At 38.8% G+C, this 13,001-nt stretch overlaps 1 protein-coding gene across 2 annotated transcripts in view; it reads left to right on the top strand.

The window, feature by feature from the left end:
• Window positions 1-13,001, top strand: part of tax1bp1b (Tax1 (human T-cell leukemia virus type I) binding protein 1b) — a 130,792-nt gene that overhangs the window by 87,326 nt on the left and 30,465 nt on the right. For both annotated transcript variants that reach the window (XM_048557898.2, XM_048557888.2), the window contains exons 7-10: window positions 1,116-1,206; window positions 2,310-2,495; window positions 5,615-5,860; window positions 10,839-10,994. In XM_048557898.2, the coding sequence (XP_048413855.1) occupies window positions 1,116-1,206; window positions 2,310-2,495; window positions 5,615-5,860; window positions 10,839-10,994 (679 nt within the window). The remainder of the gene's footprint in view (window positions 1-1,115; window positions 1,207-2,309; window positions 2,496-5,614; window positions 5,861-10,838; window positions 10,995-13,001) is intronic.

The following is a 13,001-nucleotide window of genomic DNA, read 5'->3' on the forward strand; positions in this document are numbered from 1 at the left end:
CCTAATGTCCTTGCCTCTCCAAATGCTTATGAATCCCATCTTTCAGAATCACTTCCACCAACTTACCCACCACCAAAGTCAGACTCACTGGTCTATAATTCCCAGGCTTGAACTTACGTCCCTTCATAAACAAAGGCAAAAACGCAAATCAGTTCAATTGTTAGTTGTATTGAGTTAAAATCATTTAGTGTGAGAGATTCATGATTACATATAATTATCTAAAATGTGTCATTTTTCCATTGAAATGTCAATTGCAGAAAAATTTCAAGGGGCTTTTATGATCAGCTCAGATAAGACACTTAATCAAGACAATTTGTCCAAAATACAAATCCTACAGAGCAGCAGCCAGTTGAAACATTGTAATTCAAGCCAATCTCATTGTCTGTTTGTGTAATTTTATTAAGTAATTCGATGCTTACATTCTGACTTTTATTGAATTTTGAAATAAATAAGAAAAAGATGATTTTGTTTCCTGATAGATGCTTTAATGGAAAGAGATATCTTGCCTAATCTTCCATTCAGAATTGTTTTCATGTTAAACAACTTTGGTCAAGTGTTAGTTAAATTGTATTACACTATTATTTGTGAAATATATTTTGGTCAAGGTAAAAGTCATACTTTTACCTCAGTAGTTAAGTGATGTATTATCTTAATTACTGTTCTATAAAAATAGCCAAATAGCTCTGACTTGTAGACTATAATGTTGCAGTGGGCCTGGCAGCTGGCAGACTCTTGAGCTGTAAAATTATTTGTACAAAAATGGAGACAACTTATCATTTTATGACTTCAGCCCCTTTTGCAGAAAATACCTTCACAGATGTTTTAAAAATAGGTGCTAAAAGTTAACAATTTCTTAAGACTGTGGCAGTTTTCAAGTGTTTGGTTTTTTTAATTTCAGGATTGAAATGTTATATTTTGTTACAGCCTGAGTTTGTGTTATGTGACTATGTTGAAGATGCGTACTGCAGCACTGCATGGGGATAAACTTTAGTTTGTGGCATTAAAATGGTTTTATTAATAGGACCTTTTTCAGGCATTGTTAAATTTTGATGTCAGTTATACTTTCTTGAGATTTATATTGTGACATAGTTAAAAGTATGCCATTGCTTCCCCAGCATAAAGCACAAACTGAGGAGACTCATTGTTGAAAAAGAGCAACTTGAATTGCAGTTGAAGAATGAAAAGGATGAGAAAGAGCTTTACAAGGTAAAAAATGTAATAGCTTTTGGTTTCTTAGGTTAAATTTATGTTATATAGAATGGCCATTCAGGTAAGAAAAGCCTAAGGTTTGTTTACACTGTATAAAATCAAGAAACTAATATTAGGATCCCAGTATTTTGCTTCCAAGATAATTCCTGATTAATCAACCCAGAGCATATCAACGCTCTGTGCAACTGTTACGCAGCTGAGAACATAAAGTAAGAGTTCAGGAAAGGGACACATTCAGGATCTTTTCCATTTCTTGACTTCACCATGCTTATTGGCACAAATGATCTTCATGTCTTACTGTAAAGCATGCAGAAGGCAATAAAGTTTATTTGGTTGGCTAAAATTTTGGCTTCTGGCAGTTACCAAAGAGGAATTTGTACAAAATGTAACTGTTACCTGTTGACTCTCATCATTGACTGTCTTCACCGTAACATAATACATGTGCAGGGAATTTGTCCTAAAAAAATTCTGATCAGTATACCTACTATAGGCTGCTTTCTATGTTGAAATAACTTCAGAACAAAACTAACCACACACGCGCACACACACTAATTAGTGCTATTTCGTCAAGCCATACCACTCTGACAAAGCAATATCCTGAGTTTTATTCTGTTTTCACGATTTTACGTGTTTGAATTTTGACACACTTTTAAATCAGCGATTAAGTTTTCTACAAGTCTTCACCACTCTACTCTCCTTCCACCTTTAAGATATCGTTTTAGCCTTTTGGTCCATCTTCATGTGGTCCAGTGTCAGATCAACTCATTCAATTTTAAAATGCCATTTTATTCTTCCACTTCCAAATAATTAACCTTTGTAATAATTAATATTTAGTTTGTTTCTTTTGTGCTCAAAAGATAAATATACTGACCTTGTATTGCCATGGCTTTTCAGAAGGTTATCCATTCGAGTTCCATGTAGATCTTAGCTGTTTTTTTTTCAAATCTATATAGATTTGAAGTGGTCTTTTGGTGCTTGTGCATGATGTTCCATTAAAGTTTAATTTAGGTTCACAAAAATGTTCATTTGCTAGGCATTTGATTTCTATTAAATAGTGAACAAAATAATTAACTTGTATGAGTAATTTCAATTATTTGCAGGTCCACGCAAAAAATACAGAAATTGAAAACACAAAGCTGGTTATGGAGATGCAGTCTGTTAAAAATCTCGATGCAAATAAAGAAAACATGCTGGCACATTTCAAGGAAGAAGTGGGAAGGCTACAGAAATGTTTGTCAGAAAAAGAAAAATTACAAAAGGAACTGTTAGTTAATGCTCCTAACATGGTAAGAAATGCTGACTGAAAAGGCAGTCTTTTAAAATATCATAAGCTCCTCACAAAACTACTTGAGGTAGCTTAGTCAGCAAGAGATGAACACATTGTGTCTGCAAACCCTGCTGAAAGTGAGAGGAGAGATAGAACAGGTGATGAATGCCCACAGGAAAAGACAAATGAAGTGCTAATGCGAAATAGATGCAGTTCCTTGGTGTGAGTAATCAGAAGTAGGTTTATTTAGAGCTAACCCATGCAAACAAAGAGGTGATCATGCTGTTAAATTTTTAAGTATAATGTTGAGTTGTGAAGGCTGTAAAGTGCTAAAATGGAAAGTAAGGTACCGTCTTCGAGCTTGTGTGAGCGCCGCTGGAGCCTTGAAGTAGACTTAAAGCACAAATGTTAACCTGACATCAAGATGGTGTATTTGAAATGGCTAACAATTGCAAGATCAGAGTCATTATTATGGGCAGACAGGAAGTGTTTTGCAAAGCACTCAGTCATTGCAGTCACTACATTTAGTCTGGAAAATAGAGAGGAGGCTGCAATCAATGCTGAGCATCCTCACCATTTGTTCCACTCATTTGTCCCTTTTGTCAATAACAGAAAGGAAATTTAAACAAAAACCGGAGATTGCTGGAGAATATCAACAGGTCTTGCAGCATCTGTGGAGGGAAAGCAAAGTTAATGTTGAGTCTAATGAACCTGCTTCAGAACTGATGATAGCTAGGAAACGATAGTACTTGTGCTGAAGAAAGAGGTTGGAGGGGGTGTGGGAAGAGTGAGAGGATAGGTTGTAATGGAGCCTCGAAAGAGAACACCAGTTAGGGGGACAAAGAAATAGGTGGCAATATGCACAGGAGAAAGAAAATGGGTACTATAAGTGAAAATGGATTGGTTGTTTGGATTTGTTGAAAGGAGCCATGTCATGACAGAGCCTGGGTATGAGGATCAGTAAAAGACATGGAAGAAGCTATTCAAATTCTGAAATTATTCAACTTGATCTTGAGTTCTGAAGGCTGCAGGATCCTCAAGCAGGAAATGAGATGTTGTTCTTCCATCTTGTGCTGAGCCTTGCTGGAGCACTCAGCAAGCCCAAAACAGAATGCTGTCCCGTGAACATGGTTGTGTGTTGAAATGCCAGCTAACTGAAAGTGTGGTGTTGCTCTTGTGGACAGAACATAGGTCTTCCACATAGCAGTTGCCCAGTCTGCGTTCTGTCTCTGTGATGTACAGACCACAATGTGAGCAGCAAATACAGTAGACTAGATTGAGTGGAGTGCAGATAAATTGCCACTTAACTTGGAGGAAGGATGTTGGATTGCTTGGGGAAATTTCATGCGATTTGAGGAGAAGTGAACCAAGGTGCCTCAAAGGGAACGGTCCCTGCAGAAGGCTGATGAGGGAGGTGATAGCATTATGTGTCTGGTGGTGGCATCTGGCAAGAGGTGATGGAAATTGTGGCTTATCATCTTTGGCGTGTGAAAGCTGATAAGGTCTGCCTGTCCTCACTTTCCACACTATCAATGTTGTGTTAGGGAAGAAGAGCTGGAGTAATGGCAGATGTATGGGAGATTGGCCAGACACGGCTGAGGGCCCTGTCAGCTGTAGTGGTGGGGAAGACTCAATTGACAAAAGATCTGATGTTTCTGAGGACCCCCTGGAGAATATCAACAGGTCTTGCAGCATCTGTGGAGGGAAAGCAAAGTTAATGTTGAGTCTAATGAACCTGCTTCAGAACTGATGATAGCTAGGAAACGATAGTACTTGTGCTGAAGAAAGAGGTTGGTGGGGGTGTGGGAAGAGTGAGAGGATAGGTTGTAATGGCATTTTGTGACATTTTGCGTCATCAGAACAGGTGCAACTGAGGCAGAGGAACTGGGAGAATGGAGTGGAGTCTTTACAGGAAGCAGAGTGTGAAGATGTACAGTCCAGGGAACTGTAGGTGTCGATAGTTTGGCCACTGATATCCACTACAAACCTATCTCCAGAAATGGAAACAGATGTCGAGGAAGTGAAGTGAGGAATCAGAGATGGACCAGATGAAGGTGAGAGCAGGGTGGAAATTGGCAACAAACTTGACAAGTTTTTCCAATTCCAAAGTGACATTGATGCCATCAATATACCAGAGAGAGCCTTTTGAGGAATGACCCAAGTTGGACTGGAACAAGGGGTGTTCCACGTACTGCAAGCACAGGAGAGAAATAGATGTTGAGTGGAGGGGCTGCTTTCGTTCTCTTCCATTTTATTTATGAGGGTGATTTTTCTCTGGTTGCACCTGTGAATGGATTTTTGAGGTTGGCTTGGCAATTTTGGCAATCAAATGTAAGCTCTAATCATTTGCATCTGAAGTTTCAATTTCTACTGGCAATGTGATGCACAAAATGAGAAACAGACAATAAATTTATTCCATCATTCTATTCATTAATCTGGGAAGTTGATTTTTGAACGCAAGTGAAATCTTTGAGCAAATAGATAGAAAAGGTGGAAACGGCTTGCGAATACAGAACTTTTGCCTTGTCACCTGGTCTGGTGGAGTATGCTGGAAGGCCAATGATGAATGACCGTATAACAAGGAAGACTGTGAATCGAACAGGGAGGAATTGGCGTAGTTATTGGAATGAGAGTGGCTTTTAGAATGGGAATGGATAAAATGCAAAGTCACAGATGGCCTGATTGGAGCTGAGATAGAAGTGAAAAGTTCGAAGTGCATTTAAGAACTGAAGGTTACGAGGCACACTGATAACTCAAATGTAACATGAAAGATATTATAAGTTATGGTAAAGGGTTGACCTTTCTGATTACCTTATTACTAATGCTTATTTTCAGTTAACTAAGTTTGTTTTTGATCATCTCAGAAAAACATGCTGTTTATTTGCAGTGGCGTACACCATTTTCGGTGTACTGGACAGTGGTTGTAATTTGCCTTTATATGTATTTCTCAGATCATCTAACATCTCAAAAATCTTGCAAGTTCCTTTGGCATCATGAAAGTGCATTATTGTGTATGTGCAGTGTTGGCTGATACTTTTCTTTACACTCGCCGTTGCAATTTTGAATCTTCGGTTTGTTCTGGTGACCAAAAGAATAGCGATAAAATGTTTTCTTATTGTCAATTGTTGTGATTTTCAGGATGAAGTTTCAGTTCTTCGTGAACGTTTGCGTAGAGCTGAGGAGCATGTACAAGCAAGTGATCAGAAAATTGCATTGATAGCTGAGGAGCTCGCTGATGCTTCCAATACACGTGACAAGACCATGGGTGATCTACACAATGCACGGATAAAAATTGATTTGCTAAAAGATGAACTTGCTGAAATTGAAAAGAAATATAAGGCAGAGATACAAATGCTAAAAACCGCATTATCAAAAAAAGAAAAGGTACATGTTATATCAGTTGCTTACTACTTCTGTTTTGAATAATAACGTTGCATGGGGAAACGTTCTCTTCAACTATCCTGTTTATTAATTAAGCTCATTATGCACCACGTTAAATTGGATTTTGCTGCTGCACCAATATTTTGCCACTCAGAACAGCCCCTTGCTATTTGTCTTTCTGTGGCAGATAATTTACCCTGGGACAAGTAGAAGGCTCCATGATCCACAAAGCAGGTTTTCAACAGGAAAGGCTACACCTGTGTTTTAAAGCGATGCACCTTGTCAGGCATTGAGGAGCTTTAATGTCTTTGCCCTGATAGAATAAAAATCTAAATGCATGTCTCCAAGGATGTTGGGTGCCAGGACATCACGTCTCTACAACCAAGGCTGGTGTTCTCGTGGGTTCACTATGCTTGGGTTGGGAGCAGGGCCACTATGCTCGTTTGTGGGTGCGGCTGCATGTCCAGGCCAGGAGTAGTATTGGGGCTTGAGATCTCTGCCTAGGCAGTGGTGTGTGTAGAAATGATCTTGTAGCTCACCCATACCTAAATAATCTCCCCTTCCATTTCTATAACAGATTTTCTGCATTTCTTTGATTCTAGTTTATCTTGGACAGATACATTCAGGTTACAATGAAATTCGCTGTCCTCCATTCAATTCCTGTCAGTTGAGATTGCTCCTTGTCCTTTCAACACATCAAACCTGTATGTAATGACACAGTGGTTACAGCGCACTATCAGTTCCTCAAAGGATATTTGATTCACTTCATTGCTGAAAATAAGATCCAACAATGCCTTTTCCCTCATTGGGTTGGAAATAAGTTGATCAAGCAGATTCTTTTCAGTTGATAAGTTCATCCCCTTCTTTCCCCTTGACGTTATTATTATCTAAGTTCATAATACCAAGAAATCCAATTCAGAAGAAATTCTTTGACCTACAAGTGATCTAAAAACACAGAACTTCCGACCACAGACTGGTTGAAGTAAGTGTATATATTTTTTAGGAGAAGTTAGAGAAGCAAATGAGATTGAAAGGAATGGGTTGTAATGATAGTGAGTTTTGATGGAAGAAAACTCACGTGGAACATGGAGACTGAAATGAACTGATTTGAGCTGGTTTGTCTATTCCTGTTTCACATCTTTTGTAATATTACAATAATTGAACCCTAGATCACCACTACTGCAAAGATTTTGCATGTTTCGTCCAAATTTCTCAGTCTTTTTTCTTTTTAAATACGTTCAATAGTGTAATGGCACTTCTGTTTATCTCTAACAAAATAAGTGTCAGTGCTTGCTCATTGTAGATGGTAGAATTTAAATTCAACAGAAATCCGGGATTAAAAATCTAATTATGACTCTTACCTGGTCTGGCCTACATGTGACTCCAGGCATAGAGATGTGGTTAACTCTTAACTGCCCTTTTATTACTTGGGCAATAACAGCTGGCCCAGCCATTGATGCCCACATCCTGAATAAATTAAAATAAAACACGAGTATCTTGAATTTCACCAATAAACAGCTGACTCATCCCAGCAACCTGCTTTAGTCAATTAAGTTCTTATTATATTTATTTGTTGGTTTTATGTCAATTTGATTTAAATTGCCTTTTAGTTTTGAAAAAGCTAGTTCTCATACCCTATTTTATTGTTGGATGTATTCTTAGTTGCATATGCTGATTTGCATCACATGTGTTATTTCAAGTGTAAATGTGTTTTACAATATGACTATCCCTCATATAGGCAATCAAACCTTTTTTATTCTTCAACGTTGAGTTAAATATCTGTCTTAAAATCTGTTTTAGTCATCAGTTGATCATCAACTTCAAAAATTTCATGCGTATCAACGTGCATCAAGTCTTCCCTTTCAATCTTATTACTTCATCTAACCATACCCTTTGCCTTGTGTTTACAAATGTCCTTTTATTTCCCCTCTGTGACTGACTGTGAATGATTTGTGCTTAGCAAAGGGCTGCACTTTATCCCCTTAAGCTCCTACTTCAACCAGTTTTGAGCTTGGCCACGTACTGAGCTCCTCACCTATCGTAATCTCATTTGTGACCAGATCTTTGGTCAGCAGTTCTACCTTGTGCTTTAACCAGTTGCCTGTCTGCCTGTCTCAACCTGGACCGTGAGTCCAACCTTCGTGTAGGGCATATGGAACATTTCTTGTTCCACTGTTACTTGGGTTCTGCCTTTCATCTATATTTGTGGTACATTGTTAATTGTCCTTATCCTGAACTTGAACTGGTTTCCAATTTTTGTCATTCTGTCACCTTCCCTGCATTTTCCTTGAACTCTTTCTTTCACTTTACCAACTTTAGTCTCTATTCCTAGAGATAAACCATCACTAAATATTCGCTGTATCCATTAACTTCACAATCACCTTAGCTTCACTTTCTCACATCATACTTCCTGCAAGAATTCCATTCTGTTCTTCAACTCTCTGTCAGGTTGATGCTCATGGTCTATGTATTCCTTTGTGCAGAAATAAGATGCATTTCCCCTACTATAATTGCCAGGGTCCTAGACACCATCCATCCTATTTCCCACACTTCAGCTTTAACCCATTTGCTTCCTTCTCATGACAACAAGATTCCTTTTCCATCTCACCAGACTCTCTACTCTCAGAAAATTCACTGGCATTTTTGTCACTTCCAGTGAGATGCTACCAGCAAGCACATCTTCCTGTTCTCTTTTCAGAATTCCAAAGCCAGCCTCCCTTTACAATTGTCAACCACCAAACATCCTCAACATCCATTCTTCTTCCAATAACTTTTTTCCATTCAAGTGTAAATGATGTCATAACAGCCTTTATACTTGCACTCTTCTCGTTATTCAAAATGTTTCCACATGATAGTGAGTTTTGAGAAGATTTGTAGCTCAGTTTGAGCTTCTGGGTGTGAGTTTGCTCGCTGGGCTAGAAGGTTAGTTTTCAGACGTTTCGTCACCATTCTAGGTAACATCATCAGTGAAGCGCTGGTGTTATGTCCCGCTTTCTATTTATCTGTTTAGGTTTCCTTGGGTTGGTGATGTCATTTCCTGTTCCTTTTCTCAGAGGATGGTAGATGGGCTCCAAGTCTGTGTTTGTTATTGGACTTCCAGTTGGAATGCAGTGCTTCTAGGAATCCCTAGAAGCATGACATTCTAACTGGAACTCCATCAACAAACACATTGACTTGGAGCCCATCTACCATCCTCTGAGAAAAGGAACAGGAAATGACATACCAACCCAAGGAAACCTAAACAGATAAATAGAAAGCGGGACATAACACCAGCGCTTCACTGATGATGTTACCTAGAATGGTGACGAAACGTCTGAAAACTAACCTTCCAGCTCAGCGAGCAAACTCACATCCTGTTTCCACATGATGCAGTGGTTTGCGTCTTTTCATATACAATATTTGCAAGTGATGTGTTGTCTCCTGTACAATAAGGATACCAAACAGTTTGGTTGATTGCTTTACATTCTCCTAAGCTTCTGGTTTCCTGTCATAATAATTCCCCACTCTTTTCTTTGTGTTCAGTTTTGCCTTTGAGTTTCTCGTCTTTGCTTTTGCATGCATGGTCTGTTTCTTTACTCATCTCATTACTGCTCCCTTTTGCTCTGTAGTGCCAACTCTTTTATCATTTCATCACTCCCATTTTCACCCTGTAACTGATCTTCCCTATAATTCATATTTCCACTGTCTTCCTTGCACCTTAGCTAAAAACCAAAGTATTCTTCATTTTTTTCCCCTCAACTAAGGAAAAATTGCCTAACTAATTGCTGCCTTCTGGCTCTCCAGATCTTGTCCCTAATCTATGAGGCATAATTAACAAGTGTTATGGAATACTATTCACTTGACTTGGCAAGTAGTGCTCCAGCAACATTCAAGACAAACTTCAAAAACAATTAGTCTGTTTGATGGGCATCACATTCACCACCTTCAACATTCATTCATTCTGTCATCAATGTAGAGTGCCATTAGTGTACGTCTGTAACTCACCACAACACCTTCAGCACCTCCCAAATCTGTGAACTCCACCACCTAGAGCAGCAAGGGCAGCAGATTCATGGGAGCACCAGTGATCACAATTTCCTTCCCAAGCTACACACCATCCTGACTTGAATTCTACATTGTTCCTTCTCTGCTGCTGGATCAAAATTCTGGACTTCACTTCCACACTGTAGTATACTCAGACTCCATAACAGTTGTGTTTGAAGAAGGTGTCTCACCAGCATCCTCTCGAGGGCAGTTACGGGCATTATGGGCAATAATAGGGAGCTGGGCAGTAATGCTGGCCTAATCAGTGAATGAATAAGAGACAAAGGTCTCTGAGCTGAAACTTTCACTCTTCTTCACCGATGCTTTCTAATCCATTGAATATTTCCAACATTTTTTGTTTTTATTTCAGGTTTTCAGGACCAATAGTAGGTTGCTGTTGTATTATAACTTTCCAAGAATACCAGTGAGAACTGAATATTGTGATCCTTGCATATAGTTCCAGGTGTTCATTTCCAATCTTCTGAAGTAAGAGTAATTCAAAGTTAGAGACAAAGCTAGATATAAATTTAAGTTGTTTTACTTAATAAAAAGTCAGTGTAGAGTATAATTGCCTGTTCAGATTCTGAAAGTGAATAGCAGATAGCCAGTTGTCTCTAATTTGGTGATCTCACAAAGATCCCAATTTCTCCTGATCTAGTACCTCCAGTGTGTGACTGTTACATCAACCAGTGATTTTCTTGAAATAACTTGAATCTAAAAACAGCTTAATATAATTTATGTTGGTGTTCTTTCCATGGAAATCGGAAGCTAACTACCAAATTAGAGCAATGTTGTATGCAAATTAATTGCAGATTTAATTTAAACTTTCTTTAATTCAAAGAGGCACCATTATGAAGGTCTTGAAGACAAACTAGGTACAGACATGCCTCAGCTGCAGAGTAATGTATGAAAACGTCATAACTGTAAACTTCTTTATCATTTGGCAAATTGATGCTAGGGTTCTTCAGTGGCTGACAATACAGTGGAACAAGAGCTACATAAAGAAGTTGAAGATTTAAAGCTAAGGTTGCAGATGGCTGCAGAACATTACAAAGAAAAATACAAGGACTGCCAAAAACTGCAAAAACAAGTTGTTAAATTGACAGAGCAGTTGGTGAGTACATTATTTATTTTAGACTATTGGGTAATGCAATAACTTGGAATGATAAAACAACAAAAAAAATTTAGATTTCAATCATGAGTATTTTTGCTAATTTTTTTGATTTCTCAGTACTGTATCTGAAGTGTTAAATAAATATTGGGAGATTCAGATATTTCAGATTTGTGGTAGAAGTGTTAGATCAAAGTAATACGAAATATCATTATGTTATGACCAGTGTTGGAGGAGTACGCAGTCTTTCTAGAGTCCAATCTGACTACTGATCCCAGCGCAAATTTAAATGGTTTACCGGTTACTGATATGACCAGTTATGTATTTAATGTCTGAGATAACAAAGTGTGGAGCTGGATGAACACAGCAGACCAAGCAGCATCTAAGCTGCTTGGCCTGCTGTGTTCATCCAGCTGCACACTTTATCTCAGATTCTCCAGCATCTACAGTTCCCATTATCTCTGTATTCAATCTCTAGTAGGTTCAGAATAAAAAGATCCATCAACCAGGTTTCTTTAATAAATAACAATGTTTTTGATTTGCTTTATTAAAAGATCTTATTCTGCAAATAACTAAAGCTGAAATATGAAAGAATGAGTGCTTTCATTTGTAAATATTTAACATACACAGGAGAAATGAAACTTTCTCTGCGAGGATTGACATTGATAAAACATTTTGCCAATGGTTGTTTATTCTTGAAGGGAAAAAAAAGGATAAGATAAGATGGTTAATGCCCTGGCACATGCATACAGGTGACACTTAACAGAGGTAATTATCACTGGGAGTTTTGGATGCCATTTTACTCAGGAATTGTCAAAACAACTCTGCCAGAGGCTTGTCAAGAGAACAATAAAATACTGCTTTCGCCCTCTCTTTTGCCCATCAACAGAATTGTGGTCAACCATAATTTGCAGTCTGAGAATTTTAAACTGGTTTTGTTGGGTAGCGTCTCTCTCAGGTTGTACCCCCAAATAAATTCCATTCATTGTCCAAACAAACTGGAACTCTTGGCTGCTATGAATCCAGGTCAGAAATCATACAGGACCGGGTTATGACCCAACAGGTTTATTTGAAGATGCAAGCTTTCAGAGCCTTACTCCTCCGAAAGCTTGTGTTGGACTATAACCTGGTGTCGTGTGATTTCTGACCTTGTCCATTCCAGCCCAACACCAGAGCCTCAAAGCCATGAATCCAAGCAAGTGATTTTTAGTAAACAACACTAACAGTTAGCTAAGGCCATGTAACTTTCAATAATCAAAAGCTGACGTTTCGGGCCTAGACCCTTCATCAGAGATGAAGGGAGATATAGCAGTCTGGATCGGAAATTGGCTTGCTGAAAGAAGACAGAGGGTGGTAGTTGATGGGAAATGTTAATCCTGGAGACCAGTGATGTACCGCAAGGGTCGGTGTTGGGTCCACTGCTGTTTGTCATTTTTATAAATGACTTGGATGAGGGCGTAGAAGGATGGGTTAGTAAATTTGCAGACGAAACTAAGGTCGGTGGAGTTGTGGATAGTGACGAAGGATGCTGTAGGTTGCAGAGAGACATAGATAAGCTGCAGAGCTGGGCTAGATGTGACAAATGGAGTTTAATGCAGACAAGTGTGAGGTGATGCACTTTGGTAGGAGTAACCGGAAGGCAAAGTACTGGGCTAGTGGTAAGATTCTTGGTAGTGTAGATGAGCAAAGAGATCTCAGTGTCCATGTACACAGATCCTTGAAAGTTGCCACCCAGGTTGACAGGGCTGTTAAGAAGGCATACAGTGTTTTAGCTTTTATTAATAGAGGGATCGAGTTTTGGAACCAAGAGGTTACGCTGCACCTGTACAAAACTCTGGAGTATTGCGTACAATTCTGGTCGCCGCATTATAAGAAGGATATGGAAGCTTTGGAAAGGGTGCAGAGGAGATTTACTAGGATGTTGCCTGGTATAGAGGGAAGGTCTTACGAGGAAAGGCTGAGGGACTTGAGGCTGTTTTCATTAGAGAGAAGAAGGTTGAAAGGTGACTT

This window comes from Stegostoma tigrinum, chromosome 2 (assembly GCF_030684315.1).
Source record: "Stegostoma tigrinum isolate sSteTig4 chromosome 2, sSteTig4.hap1, whole genome shotgun sequence".
NCBI classification, from domain to species: domain Eukaryota; kingdom Metazoa; phylum Chordata; class Chondrichthyes; order Orectolobiformes; family Stegostomatidae; genus Stegostoma; species Stegostoma tigrinum.